Source organism: Bombus pyrosoma, linkage group LG8 (assembly GCF_014825855.1).
Source record: "Bombus pyrosoma isolate SC7728 linkage group LG8, ASM1482585v1, whole genome shotgun sequence".
Classification (NCBI taxonomy): Eukaryota; Metazoa; Arthropoda; class Insecta; order Hymenoptera; family Apidae; genus Bombus; species Bombus pyrosoma.
Window position 1 is genome coordinate 4,564,381 of NC_057777.1, and position 13,782 is coordinate 4,578,162.

The window sequence follows — 13,782 nt, forward strand, 5'->3', positions numbered from 1 at the left end:
TAAGGTAAAATCACAAGTAAAATCATATTCAGACTTAGCTTGGGTTTCATAAAAAAGAAAAAAAAAGTAAATAATAGACATGGACTTTGTATAACAATCGAAACTTTATTTGGCATAACGATTTTTAAACATTATCTCTGAAGTGTCCTAAAATACATGAATTGAGAAACACCGATGCAAACCAGTGCCACTTATTTTAGGACACCTAACATACATATACAATGTATAACAATTACATAGCTTTGAATTGACAAGAATCGATTGTACAAATGGCGCATTTATATTGTCTTGAAGTCTTTCGAATCTTCTAGGAATTACTCGATTGAATCGTTCGCCTGAAAATATTATATTCCATAATTGTTCATCGAACATGAACGTACATATATCGGTATCCTTTTTAACGCACGAACTTTATCTATTTTGAAATGGAAAGGCCATAGAAAGCGAGTTAGTTTTCAATATATTTCTTATCTATCTAGGATTTTCTGCTTCCCGATGATTCAATTCTACCGACGAATCATTGGATCGATGAATGAACACTTCGTCGCCGATCTTCACTCTTCCAGTAACGTACAGTCCACAATATATCCCCATAACTGGCGCCTTGCCCTCCAGCGAGATTCGTTCTGGGTCAGTTGGCTCCCTGAAACTGCAGAAGATTAGAAATTGATTGAATAAAGGCGAATCCCTGACGTACAGTGGCTCACGAAAGTTATTTGTACACTTATGGACACTTTCAATTAACGTATTATGCGTGTTACGTGAAACATTTTGCAGTTTCAAAATGTTTTATATGACACACACAATATACAGAAAAAACCAATTATATGTACAAAGACTTTTGTCAACCAGTGTAGTTGTGAGTTCTTGGCTTATCCATGTGCTCGATAAAGATAGTGTATCTCATCGTACGATTTCAAGGTTTTCAACGGCTCCTCCTTGTCCATCACACCGTTTTCTGGATTCACGCCCACTAGTTTGCACCTGAAATATAAATTGCATTATTCAAGTAATCCGTAACTTGAATTCTCCATTTCGAGAAACAGTGGATAAATGTTACATTTAAAATTGTTAAGATGTTAAGGATCTTATGGATCGTACATCATGAGCAGAATATATTAGCGTTATATGTGTTAACTGATAATGCAAAGTATACATATTTCTTCGCGTAAGAATCTTTGAAGAATCTTCGCCTAGAAACATAACAGAAACAGAATATGCAACGTCCTGTATATATCTATTTCGTTTATTTTATAAATTTACTCGTCGTTGTTCTAAATATTTGTTTTAAATTGTAATATTTTGATGATATCAGGGACACATAAAATTAATCACTTAAGAGTGCATGATAATTAAAATATGTTTACTATACCGTGAGCACGGTTTGACGTTCCTAATCACGACACGTTCACCAATTTTAATCCATTCCCATTCATCTTCCTCGAATGGTTGTTGCGTGGAGACCAAGATATTTGGACGGAATTGTAGAGTAGACACTGGAGTCTCTAATTTCTCGTTCAGTTGTTCAACGGAGCTTGTGGTCATTAACAAATAACTGGCCAGGTCACTGAACAGCCCCTAGAAAACATCCCTTCAATCGACAAAATATATGAAATTCCCGCTAAAAAGGAAGACAAAAATTGAGATAATTACGGTATCTTCGCTTCTAAGTGTCCGGTATACTTGAGTGAATTTTTTCCACGGATCGACGAAAACGTTTCTTCTATCCATCATCGTGTACCCCAATCGAAGACCAGAAGTCGTTCCAGTCAGAAATCTTCAAAGAAGCGTGAGTCTTATTAATGAAAATCAATATGAATTAATTACAAATCAATATCAGTAATGAAAATTAATAAAAATTTAGAAATCCATCAATTTAATTTTTCAATTTTCCAAGTGCATCAGATCTGGCAGCTCCAACATATTTCATCTCTATCAATTTCGAAGCCAAATCAGAATTAATTTATCCGACTAAAAATCAATTGGACATATTTATCATGGAGAAATAGGGGGAAATAATAAATTCATATTTTTGAAGATATTGTTTCATCTTCCAAGTATTGCAGAAAGCATTCTATTTTGGTAATATTTTATGTTATATTTAGTAATATTTATATTTGTTCGTATTAAGCGCAACAATTTCACATTTTCAAATTTCCTACAAGTGCGTAAAAATTCGCAGCCTATTTACGAAGTAGAAAGGGAAGAGATGCAGATACGAACCTCGATAGCCATTCGCTGGGTTCCGTGCCACAATCGATACAATTCACCGGCTCTCCCCACCACATTTTGCACTGTACGGCTTCAGACGGGTTCTTCAAGTTCTTTGGAACCTCGAAGATCACACTGGGCATCCCTACGGCCTCCAACTTCACCTTGTTCTCATCCACCGTCGATAAACTCACTAGGATCAAGGTTGGGTATTGTCTTCCGGTTTGGAAGCGTCCAGTTTCCTCGTTGTACACTAGAAACATTCTGATGAACAGCAGGGGATTCATCTTTGGTTCCTTTGGGAAGGGGTCTGTAGGATTTAGTTATATGTCGTTGTTGTTAGTTATATGTATTGTAATACAATGTTGTCGTATAGTGAAGCTAATTTATTGTAGTGCAGTGATATTTCTGTATAGTGAATTTTATTAGAACGGAGCTGAAAGAGTTGAAAATGTTGATAGAATATTGTAAAGGGAGTTCGAAGATGTTTGATGACGTTTTATTGAAGAAACAAGTATAAATGTTACTGATGTAATGAAAATAATGCATGCTTCCTTGTTTTTTAATATTTTCATAGTATACGTGTTAAAGGTTCCGTGGGAAAATCACTGGAGAACGTGAATTAGGATGAATTTTATGACTGAAGAATGATCCTAATACTGGATATTATTTTTTTTTACAGAAGCTTTGACATATTTATCCGACAGTGCAATTAATTCAGAAGATACATTGAGAAGAAGATGATGTCACGAGATATTAACATTCTATAATAGAATTAATTCTCAATAAATGACAAACAAATTTTCTACACAAAAAAATCATCGTTTATCAAAACCAAAATGCACTTAAGCAAATATAAGAACTAAAGAACCTAAAAAAGCTTAAAAAACCTAATATAATACAGCGTAACTAATCTGAAACACGATGAATAACATTTTTACTATATCCATGGATATATCGTGTTTAACATTAAAACCAAAACCAAGGCACATGAAACCGTTAAGAAAATTACTGACAAATAAAATTTTCCCTAGAATCGAATATCATATCTAGGAAAATTATCAGAAAATGTTTGCTTACCTGTCTCTGAGGGTGAACTTTCCTGCATCGTCCAATTTCATTCCATATTCGGTGAAGTCACATTCCCTTACATTCTTTCCACGTCCAGACTTCAATGGATACATATATAGTTCTTGAATCTGGCCAACCTTCTCCCATTTTGGATCTGGTAATTCGGCAATCGTATCGTCTTTTGGACATTCCTCGTCGTTTGGACGTTCCTCATCGTTCGAATATTCCTTATCGTTTGGACGTTCCTCATCGTTCGGATATTCCTTATCGTTCGGAGATTGTTCGTCGTTTCTTTCCTCATTTTCCTCCACATTTACATCTTCTTTGCAAGTTATTTCGTTCTTGTTATTTATGTTGCTCTCGCTATTGACATTCGCGTTCACTTTGTCTGGCTCTTTTGAATCATTTGTTCGAGACCGTTTCCGTTTTTCATGGGAAGTTTTCCTTATAGTCCAAACAGCAGCCGCGAGGATGACCACGAAACTGCACGTTATCGCGATGGTTGAGCGCCAGTACTAGAAAGAGATACGACCTTGAGTTAAAATGGAACAGGGTCTAATCGGATGGCTGCTAAAAAGTGCTCGTGGAAACGTTAAACACGTTTCTAACAAAGCTCTGCATTTTGATAAGAACATTTTTTTTTTTGGATGTTTTTAGTAGAAAAATAATAGTTTAAATTTAGTTGTAGACATCTATTGTAGACAATAGACATTTTTTGAAGCCTTGGAATTTTGAATTTTGATTGGAGTTATTTTGTATAATTCAAAATGTTGACTTAAATTTCGGTCAAAATCCTTTCTCGCGTAATTTGTTATAGAATAGAAATAATAATTGAAATGTAATTAGAGCGATAAAAATTTGTCGAAGGTTTGGAGGTTTGAATTTTGATTGAAATCTTTTTGTAGCAGAGCTCAAACGATAATTCAAGTTCGATTGAAGCTATGCCAAAGAAATTCCAGAATTCTTAATCCATTTCATTATTTATTAAGTTTATGAACTTTCTTTTCCATATACTCAAAGGCTCGTTGTAATTCCATTATTATATCTTAGCTCGTCATAATAATTCAAAATTTCATCACGTCATATGAAACATATAAATTTCTAGATTTTTAACTCGCTTCCATATTCCTAAAGCCCATTAATTCGTTTCAGTGAGAAATTCATTTTCTTGTTATCTGCTGTCTACGAACGTAACATTCGTTTTTACGATTCTGCCATCGCGCCTTAGTCACTGTTTTATGTTATGTTTATCTAAAGACTTATTGTAACGAGAAGAGCATCAGTAATTTTCCTCAACGAGATTAGATAAGCATCGACTAATCGTCAATCTCTCTCGAATCACTTTACAATCGACCTATGTAGCAAGTTATATCCAAAATTCACGTAGCTGTTGGAGGCACGCGGCCATCTAAAAACAATGCTCGTCATCCGAAAAATCGAAGCTGCGTCGAACACGTGCATTAACAATCGAGCATAATGCCATTGCTTCCTAATCGTATTCCTGCTACAAAGAGGCTTAGCGCCGTGTGTTTCCTCGTAGCTTTTGATCGTTCCAGACGATTCTCATCTACTAACATTCTCAAAGATATCGCTCAAAATTCAAATGCTTTCATCAGATATCAAAACACGATTATCAGTTCAAACAACGCCATACTCGCAATCAATCGAAAAGATCGATTCTTCTAATTCAGCTCGACCCTTGGCCTTGATATCGTACCCAAATTCTCTAACTTCTGTCTGCATCACTCACTCGCTATATATTCTCTTCAGTGTGCGAGCAAATTCAATCTTAATCAGCGAAAATCTTTATCAGAGTTGCTATGTTGACACGTTGTTCGTAGTAAGTGTCTGTGGAATCGATTTTATAATTTTCCGATACGTTTTGGAAAACATCGACTCGCGTATCTCGTCGTCAAATGGAAAACATCTGCATCGCATAATCCATGCGCTGTGCATAATCTCATTCGAATGCAAATTCCATTTTAATCAATGGAAATTTATTAGCTTTTATGTTCACACGTTATACGCTGTGAAATATGTTTTGCTATGTTCGTATAAAATGTATGTCAACGTTTATGAAAAGTGTGGATTCACGTCTTCTCTCATCGTCGAATGAAAAGATGAAACATGCATCGCGTAAGCATTCATGTTTATTTGAAAATAAATTCGACTTTGATTCGACTTATTACAGTTTCTACATTCACACATTGTATGGTGCGAAAGAAATTTATACGATCCTCTTCATCGTCTCAAACATTTTTGAAGAATGTGCCGATGCTTACGAAGTGAAAAACGTCGATTCTCACGAACAATGTGTTCATATGGAATAAAGAAAGGTATTTTATCGTGATAAATACATACCGGGTGTTCTTGCATGATCCTCACAGTTCTGGCACTCGTGCAAACCGTCGTTTCGGGCTCACAGGCGTATTTTCTTCATTTCGGAGTATCCGTGCTGTGTCGCTGCTGACTGTATTATGCAATGGCCCGGCTGCGTGTGCCCCTTCCTACTTCTTATCGGCGCAGGTCTATGGTGTCGCCGATTGTGCGCTGTGAACGCGTCAGTCGTTGACCAGGAAACGTCAAAGGAGATTCGCTCGTAACGAACGTCCTCCTTTATTCTTATTATTCTTATTATTATTTTTACCGCAGTTCATGAGTCGACTGATAACTTTTTCCAGGGGTGGAACAACCGCGCTGAAATCACGAGGAATCAAGAGACAAAAAACTTTAGCTGTGCTTATTCCACCATGTTAAGTCGAAAGGGCGTATCTACAACTTTCGCTTAAATTCAGTCATTGCTACCAGATAACAGGAAAATAGTTTATTTATATGTATATATTGTTATATTTATTATTATATTAGTAAGAAATTATTATATAATAAAATGTATTATATGTATATCATTATTATTTATTATATTTTTTATTATTTCATTTATATTAATAATTATTATTATTTGTTATGCATATATATTTTTATAAAATCTATATATATATACTATATTAAGGAAGAAATTTTTCTTACCGAAACGGAAGATATCACAGTTTATATTTCGAATATGAATTATAAATATAAATGTGATGTATGTGAAGTCGATGATTGGTTATTAAAATCAATTTTCTCTCTTGACACAATACATTTGTTTGAATTACCATGGCAGTAATATACTGTCGAATGTTTATAGAACTTTACATATTCATGAACGAGATTGAAGAAATAAATCCTAAATAGGAATTTATTTCATTCTTTAAATATCGTAATAGATACTTTTGAATATTTTATATATTTATATATGTTTTGTAGATATTTGAAATCTTACATCTCCCAAAAGCGCTCTGACGACAACTAGGGTTAGCTTATAATTAGGTTAGAATTAGCATGTTGTTAAAATTACAAATACCGCTACAAATGTAGATTTATTTTGTTCGTTAAACGTCGTTGGATATTTTATATACCATATTTTTGCATTTGCTAATTAACTGGAAATATATAAAAATCCGTAGTCCAACGATGATATAACATCGAGATTAATACACTACTAGTGTACACTACTAGTGTACTTACTACACGACTAGTAATGACGTAACGTTGAGATTACGGCGCGAATGACGCTACGTTGGCGTCGATGTGTACGATGACTCGATACGTTTCAATCATTTTACTATGAATTACAATAATGCTAAACCATCCCGATAATTATATCGGGAAATTTAAAAAGCTTTGTCTTACATATCTATGTGATATATTGTGTATTCTCATTTGTCTATATCTAATATGTATGCAGATTTTATGCTAAATTTTGAAACAGAAATTACATAGCAAAATGGAAAATGGAATCTCGGTTGTCCGAAATCCGTTTAACCGAAGTTCCGTATTATCCGAGCTACTTTAATTTTTACCGTAACTTCCTTTTTTCTTTTTTTCTTCTTCCGAAATATTAATACAAAGAGTACAAAAGTGCAAACATAGTGTGGTAATGTGAAAGCAGTCGATTAAACTATCAATCGATTAAACGATTAATTAAACCTAAACGCATGTACAATATGACGTTATCAAAATGTTTTCTATTATCTTATTATGCGATTTACGAACACTGATAAACCTTATCGTATTATCCGAGGTAGCCCCGTCATTTCCGATAATCGAGGTTCTACTGTAGTTTTTATGGGAAAAATTTATAGAAAATTCACAATACAATTAACAATAAGAAAATAATTGGTACTTGAATTTGTTAATACTTGTAACATGCTAATTTTCTAACTTCACTTCATTTTAATTGACCCTATATTTGATACAATTTGATACACCTTAAGAGATACACGAATGTGCCATCAATTTTCGCTGAATAATATACACATCGGAAATGTTATTTCTATTACGGTTACGAACAAGCATAATACGAGTGAGGTTATGATAAGAGTTAGTATATTTCATTTAACCTTCGCCTTGTCAGTAATTCTCGGCAGAAATGCAAATTGTACCGATTAAATAATCTCTCGTTTCATTGTTTATTAGCATCGTATATACAATTATTCATTATCCATACGCAAATATTAATATTATCGTCTAAAGCGACTAAAAAATCGATGACAAATGAGAGGTTATAAAGTTGAGCAAAAAATCTCGAACAATTCTGCTAGAAATATTTCGTTGGAAACGTTTCATTAATAAAGAAAATAAATTTGGCGAAAACAGTTTGTAAAGTCTACCACTGGGCAAATGGAGACAGGAGAAACAGGACTTTTCTAGTTTGCCGATTCCTTTTGCAGCGAATCGATAAGGGGGCTTAACAACGCCAAACTCGGAATATAGAAATCTGGACAACACTCGTTGCTCAACGCCGCTTCGTCTATTTTGTCCGCGCCCGTGTTGACGAACAATTTTTTAAATCCACACATAGCACCGAATTTCATGTCTGTGTTTATCCTGAAACAGGAAAGAGAATGATTTATATTTGGCGATTAAAGATCGAGTAATGATTCATCGTAACATTAGGAGCAACATAAATTTCCTTTGAAAAATTGTAAAAACTAGGTTTAAGAAACATGGATTATATGAAAGTATATTTACGAGTCGCCGATCATTAAACATCTGCCTGGATCTTTCACGTTCCATATATCAAAAACATAATCTTTTAAATTTTCACTAGGCTTGGCAAATTCTAACGGTGTTCTTCCGCTCTGTCTGCTAATTAGATCGATTAAGGGACCAGAACCTGCAAATAAAGTAATTTATTGTAAATCCGTTGTGTTTGTTAATTAATTTGTTACTTATGTTTATACCTAATAGATTCCACTTTATTTAGTATTTTATTAAAAGGCGCGCGCGATGCAAATGGAATAACAAAATTACAATAAAATAATTAGAAATTAAAAACAGTTAAAAACGTTCGATTTATTTTAGATATTTATCTAGTCGAAAAAAGAAAAAGATAAATATGCAAATAATAGGAAAGGTGTCAATGAAGTTTGGTCAAACATGTATGCAAGTACCTAAAATTCTCTTATTGCCACGATAAACGAGCCACTCCTCTCTACAGCCGCATATATAATAAACATCTTTTCTATCTAAGCAAGAAATGGCTAATGCTAATCTGGTCCAATCACAGAGAAAACAGAAATCGACGATCACTGCTTTAATAGCTGGATCGTCCTCGATACTCTTTAGTCCCTCGTATCGTTTATGCTCCAGGATCTGAGTTTTCTGCAAGTGAATTTTAAAGATTAGCTTCGTGACTGCATTGTACAAAACATGTTCGTATATCCTCTAAATACATAAAAATCCGCAATCCGATAGGCAGTGAGATATATTTGTCGTAAATTTCCTTCTAAATAATTCGAAGAAATGTATATCTAAATCGCAAGCTTTGCTAATGTTACTCACCTCCTGTGGTACGAGTTTAAATCCATCGTCGATTAAAACTTGTCGGAATTGTGTCGTAGCAATCACGAAAGCTTCGCCCGTGAACTTAATCTTCTTCAGATACCAGCTAATCGTTTTCGCGGTGTTTATTATTTCTTTCTGTAAAACATTCGTTATGAAACGGAATACGAGATGCAACGGAACAAAAAATTCTAAAGGGGAAATAATTTATTCGAGAGTGGGAGTTTCGTTGTACAATTCTATTGTACAATCGTTTCGTATAACGCGTAACATATCCAGAAAAAGTTTCTATAGGTATTCAAATATGTGCATATATACATAAATTGGTGTTATCTACAATACCCGCTCTCGATACTGAATGTACCTACTATATTCCCGCACATCTATTTTACCTACAAATCCCCATACTCCGTGCATGTATCTTTGATAAACGATTTCTCCATGCACTGGCAAACAGAAATCGCCGTCGATAGAACCGAAAACAACACTTACCGCTTTGATATCTAGTCCGTATAAATCCAGTCGCTTGCGGTATTCGTCTATGGTTATGGTGCTGTTGTTGCTTATTAGATACAGCTTCTTGCCTAGATCTCGTAGTTTACGAAGCGTATGCGCCGAACCAGGGATTGGTTTGTCAAGATACCAAAGGACACCTAGTGATACACGTCAAGTTAGTATAATCGTCTATGATTTACCATATTGGTAAACAGATGGTTGCCAAATTCTCCGTCTCGAATATTTTCATGGAAATGATACTTAGCACCTTGTGTATGTGTCTGTGTATGTGGATATATTTCTCGTGACAAAAATATACGTAGATACGTAATTTCCGATGATCGCGACATTTAATACGAGACGCACAGTTTCTTTCGTAAAGCAACAAAGCCAACAGAATTTAGGAATCGTTGCATTGTAACGAATCTTGTAAACGAAAAATATTGGAAGAATTTGAAAAACAAATGTCGATGTAAAATACTTATGAGACGGATAAACAGTTGGAACTCGCCATCGCAATCCGATAAGATGATGTCGAATGAATCTAGAAACTCGCGCGTTTGCTCTACGCTCGCGTTTTCCAAATTTATTGTGCTCGTCGCCATGACAATCTCTTGGGGACTGGTAACTAGTTGTGACTGTGTATCACGCTAAGCTTAGAGCCTCGCCGTAGACTGTATCGAATGCTCGCTGGGGCACGACTGAGAAAACAATCTACTGTCAGTAAACCACTACCAAAACCTAAATATGTAAAATAAATTTTCGCGCCGCACGTGGCACCAGTACATAATACTCATAACATACACAACTTTTTACATGTATTCTTAACGTTATTATATACGTGGAAAATTTTTGAATAAAGCAAAGAAAGAGATATGTATGAATAATGACAAATCATGACTTCGTGTTGATTTCTTAGACGTGACAAGTATAATCGACTAAGTAATGTATATAGTTAAAAGTATCGAAGTATGTATTTAACGTAGTAAGAATATACGAAGGTCGTCTAGAAAATACTACTAACGCACTCTTTTTCCCTCGCATCATTCGAAAATTGATAATCGATTGTCATATATGAAACAAGCTGCGTCTTCATCTTATTCGCTTGCAATTGACGACTCTATTTCGAATTTCTTTCCGATAGGCACGTTCCTAATTTCATACCCAGGTATCTATATGGAAGGAAATATGGAAATTATACATCGAATAGACAAACAAAATTACATGTGATAGTTAATGTTTCAATAATCGTTGCTTCGAGTGATTAGAGCATTTAAATTATTTGAAGATGACAGTAAATCAGCGAAAGAAACCTTGATACTATCTACATTAGATCTTTGCGATAATTGAATAATTTTTTAAATATAATTACAAGTTCCAATCGATGAATTACAGAGGGAGATTACCAGATCGTAATATGGAAATCGAAACAATATATTACGCTTCATCAAAACTAAATGGTGGAATTACACACACGTTAGATGTTGAAATACGATTTCAAATATTAAGAAATAGTCCAGTGTACACTATTGGAAACGACAAATTTTTTCCACTTTGCTACCATTTAACTAGCTGCGTATCTATTTCAAATCGTACAGGCTACAGTACTTAAGAACAAGGAATGAAACGAAATTTGGACCTGTTAGTCTAAATAAATATACTAAGAATAAAATATTATTAAATTATCGCAAAGGTTTAATATAAATAAAAGCTCTCTTTTTGCTAATTTACCGTCATTTTTCAGTATTTTAAAAGCATTTCTTACTTATAGTAGCGATTATTAAAATATTAACTGTCAATATAACTTGTATAACTTTACTTAAATACTATGACCTTTAAATACAGATTTATCTTGTTTTTCAATTGTTATTGATTCGGGTTATCGTCTAGTTTACGTTCTTGTCCGTTGTTCGACAGTCAGAAGACGCGAATTCGCAAATTCTATAAGGCCGTGACACATGTTACCTAGCCACCGTTACAAAAATACTAAAATTTATTAATGTATTCCAGTTAGAAAAAGTATGAAGCTCGATATTTATTTTAAAGCAATAAATTATTTCGTGTTAAATTATTCATGTGCTGACATATAAATAAATGACAGTATTGTTCCTTGTAAAGGAGAAAATTCTTCCATCTTTAAATTTAAGGAGATTTGTGTCCTGAAAGATAATATCAATATCTGTACAAACGTTTGAACTCGACGAATATTCATTGATTGGATAGTGATTGATTTTTTGACTTTTTGTCACTAACTTACAACAGCTTAGATATTAGAAATTGTAAGACAAAAGTTAACATTCCAATCGATGAAACGTATCGCCAAAATCTCAGATCTTATCATCAAATATATGCTTCTATGTTTTGAATTAGCCATAGCCGTTAGTCCAACTTACAAAGTCTAAACCTATAAAATCTGAGAGAATATGAAACGTGATATTTATTTTAAGGAACAAGATCATTCTACGAGGGTCTTCCAGAAAGTAATACCGGGTTTAAGATAAGAACAATACGAATGCGTTTTAAAATGATTTCTTAACTTGCAACTTGTAACGTGTGTATATACCAATATATGTGGAATTTGTTCAGCGTTCGGAAAGGGTAAAAGCGTTATCAGCGAGATTTTCAATTCACGTTGTCAGTTTAGACGTGTGATAGAACGACGATATTAAATATTTAAACACAAAAGTTTGTATGACATATGTCAATACATGAATAGAACTAGGTGAACTCCTATGAGTACATTCCATAGTTTCATATGGCTTCTATATGTACACATGTTTTCTGGTCGTTTATCGTATATATATTTTTTACTTTGTTTGTATGAACTTTTATAAAACATTGATTATATGTCCTTGTTACTAAACTTTCAAGGTAATTATACAAATCTTTCTAAATTAAAAAATTTGTTTAGTCTTAGACAAATGCTAGAAGAACTTTCGAGGGACAAAATTTAAGCACCTCGTTCTACTATCGTTAACCGTAGAGAAAACGAACGAAATTGAAACGCAAGGAAATTTATGTACTTGTATAGAAGGAGAAACGGCCACAAGAGGAGAATTGGAATAACAATGGAACACGTTTGGGTTAATAGAATTTCAATTTATTAAGTTTTTTTCCCTAGCCGTCGGTGTCTTGATTCTCATTTACAAAGGTATTATATGACTGTAGTGGTAGTTTTACTAATAAATCGACGATGGTAGCAATCAATTGAATAACCGTAATCATAATAATAAGAAGGATAACCATAAGAATTACAATAATAATAATTAATATATTAATTCGAAATCGTATCTTATAATCGTCGTCTTTGTCATTTCTTGACATGTTGTTAATGATTAGATGTTTATCGCTCGATGGTGAGCCGCGCTCGACTCAAAAAGTCAAAACTAAAGACAGGAAGAATGGATCGAAACTAAGGTAGAGATAGATACGAAGTAGAGAAGAGGAAAAACATGTTACATATTCATAACAATGAAATATGATATCTATTAACGTAAAATTGTGTATAATCATAACCTGACTAGAAAATCAACTTCCTTGCGCTCTTAACACGGCGTTACCGTACAATGATTCGTAGGCGAGGGCGGATCCATTCGATAGTGGGGAGAAATGGCGGGAAACGCTGGCGTATTCAAAATGATAATAAGATTTATTGACTAAAACTAATTAAATTTAATTACTCTGTATAGTCGGGATTGTATTGTGTCATTAGTGACTCAGCGATGGTATAACGGTAGAAATTGAAAAATTAAATTACCATTCCTTCCAGCCTTTGTCATCACGAAACTGGATCCGTCCCTATTTCGTAGGCTATCAAGTTAAAGTTGTACACGTACATAGAAACATTCGTCGCACAACAAGCATGGGAACACGTGATGGACGTCGCCATGGAATATTTCCAACGATTTTGATAAGCTGATACAGGTCGTTTCGTATTTCTTCGCCCTCATTTTTCTTTTTTCGATTAAACGTGGCTTGGATGACCCACTAATCAAATTTTTATTAAACGATCTTTTAGAAATGAAAATGTTCAACGCTTAGACTGATACATAGTGATTTTCGAGAGGATAAATGAATTTGGTGAGCCATCGATGAGATGAAAAGAAAACAAAGCTGTGG

The 13,782-nt window shown here is 34.1% G+C and overlaps 3 protein-coding genes across 7 annotated transcripts in view; 1 reads left to right on the top strand and 2 right to left on the bottom strand.

Moving 5' to 3' along the window:
* The window catches only part of LOC122570057, a 111,216-nt gene extending 105,033 nt beyond the window's left edge, over window positions 1-6,183 (top strand). For 2 of the 4 annotated variants that reach the window (XR_006317686.1, XR_006317689.1), the window contains exon 11: window positions 5,964-6,183. The gene's annotated coding sequence lies outside the window, so the exon portion shown is untranslated. Of the gene's footprint in view, window positions 1-2,893; window positions 3,284-5,473; window positions 5,638-5,963 lie in introns of those variants that run through there. The other 2 variants (XR_006317688.1, XR_006317687.1) reach the window with 2 other exon arrangements.
* LOC122570063 (mitochondrial amidoxime-reducing component 1-like) lies at window positions 86-5,974 on the bottom strand. Of its 2 annotated transcripts, none has more exons than XM_043731913.1 (7): window positions 5,644-5,974; window positions 3,292-3,797; window positions 2,224-2,475; window positions 1,654-1,777; window positions 1,373-1,578; window positions 913-984; window positions 86-643 (listed from the first exon to the last, which is right to left on the bottom strand). In XM_043731913.1, the coding sequence occupies exons 1-7, from the start codon at window positions 5,656-5,658 to the stop codon at window positions 472-474; spliced, it is 1,347 nt and encodes a 448-aa protein (XP_043587848.1). In that variant the 5' UTR covers window positions 5,659-5,974; the 3' UTR covers window positions 86-471. The 2 variants fall into 2 exon arrangements, with proteins under 2 accessions (XP_043587848.1, XP_043587847.1); XM_043731912.1 differs by having other exon boundaries at window positions 86-649.
* Window positions 6,184-7,774: 1,591 nt separating the features above from the next.
* LOC122570067 (4-nitrophenylphosphatase-like) lies at window positions 7,775-10,376 on the bottom strand. Its single transcript, XM_043731916.1, has 6 exons — window positions 10,175-10,376; window positions 9,661-9,821; window positions 9,169-9,306; window positions 8,778-8,988; window positions 8,356-8,500; window positions 7,775-8,211 (listed from the first exon to the last, which is right to left on the bottom strand). The coding sequence occupies exons 1-6, from the start codon at window positions 10,266-10,268 to the stop codon at window positions 8,031-8,033; spliced, it is 930 nt and encodes a 309-aa protein (XP_043587851.1). The 5' UTR covers window positions 10,269-10,376; the 3' UTR covers window positions 7,775-8,030.
* Between the last annotated feature and the right edge of the window lie 3,406 nt (window positions 10,377-13,782).

Excerpts from the sequence above, each read along its gene's own strand:
- LOC122570063 (XM_043731912.1), bottom strand. Across the intron at positions 2,476-3,291 it reads AAGTTCACCCTCAGAGACAG|AATGTTTCTAGTGTACAACG; the intron begins GTAAGCAAACAT and ends GCTGTTCATCAG. Across the intron at positions 985-1,372 it reads AACGTCAAACCGTGCTCACG|GTGCAAACTAGTGGGCGTGA; the intron begins GTATAGTAAACA and ends TTTATATTTCAG.
- LOC122570067 (XM_043731916.1), bottom strand. The coding sequence starts at position 10,268 with ATGGCGACGAGCACAATAAATTTGGAAAACGCGAGCGTAGAGCAAACG. Across the intron at positions 9,822-10,174 it reads CATCTTATCGGATTGCGATG|GTGTCCTTTGGTATCTTGAC; the intron begins GCGAGTTCCAAC and ends GTGTATCACTAG. Across the intron at positions 8,212-8,355 it reads TGTTTAATGATCGGCGACTC|GATAAACACAGACATGAAAT; the intron begins GTAAATATACTT and ends TTCCTGTTTCAG.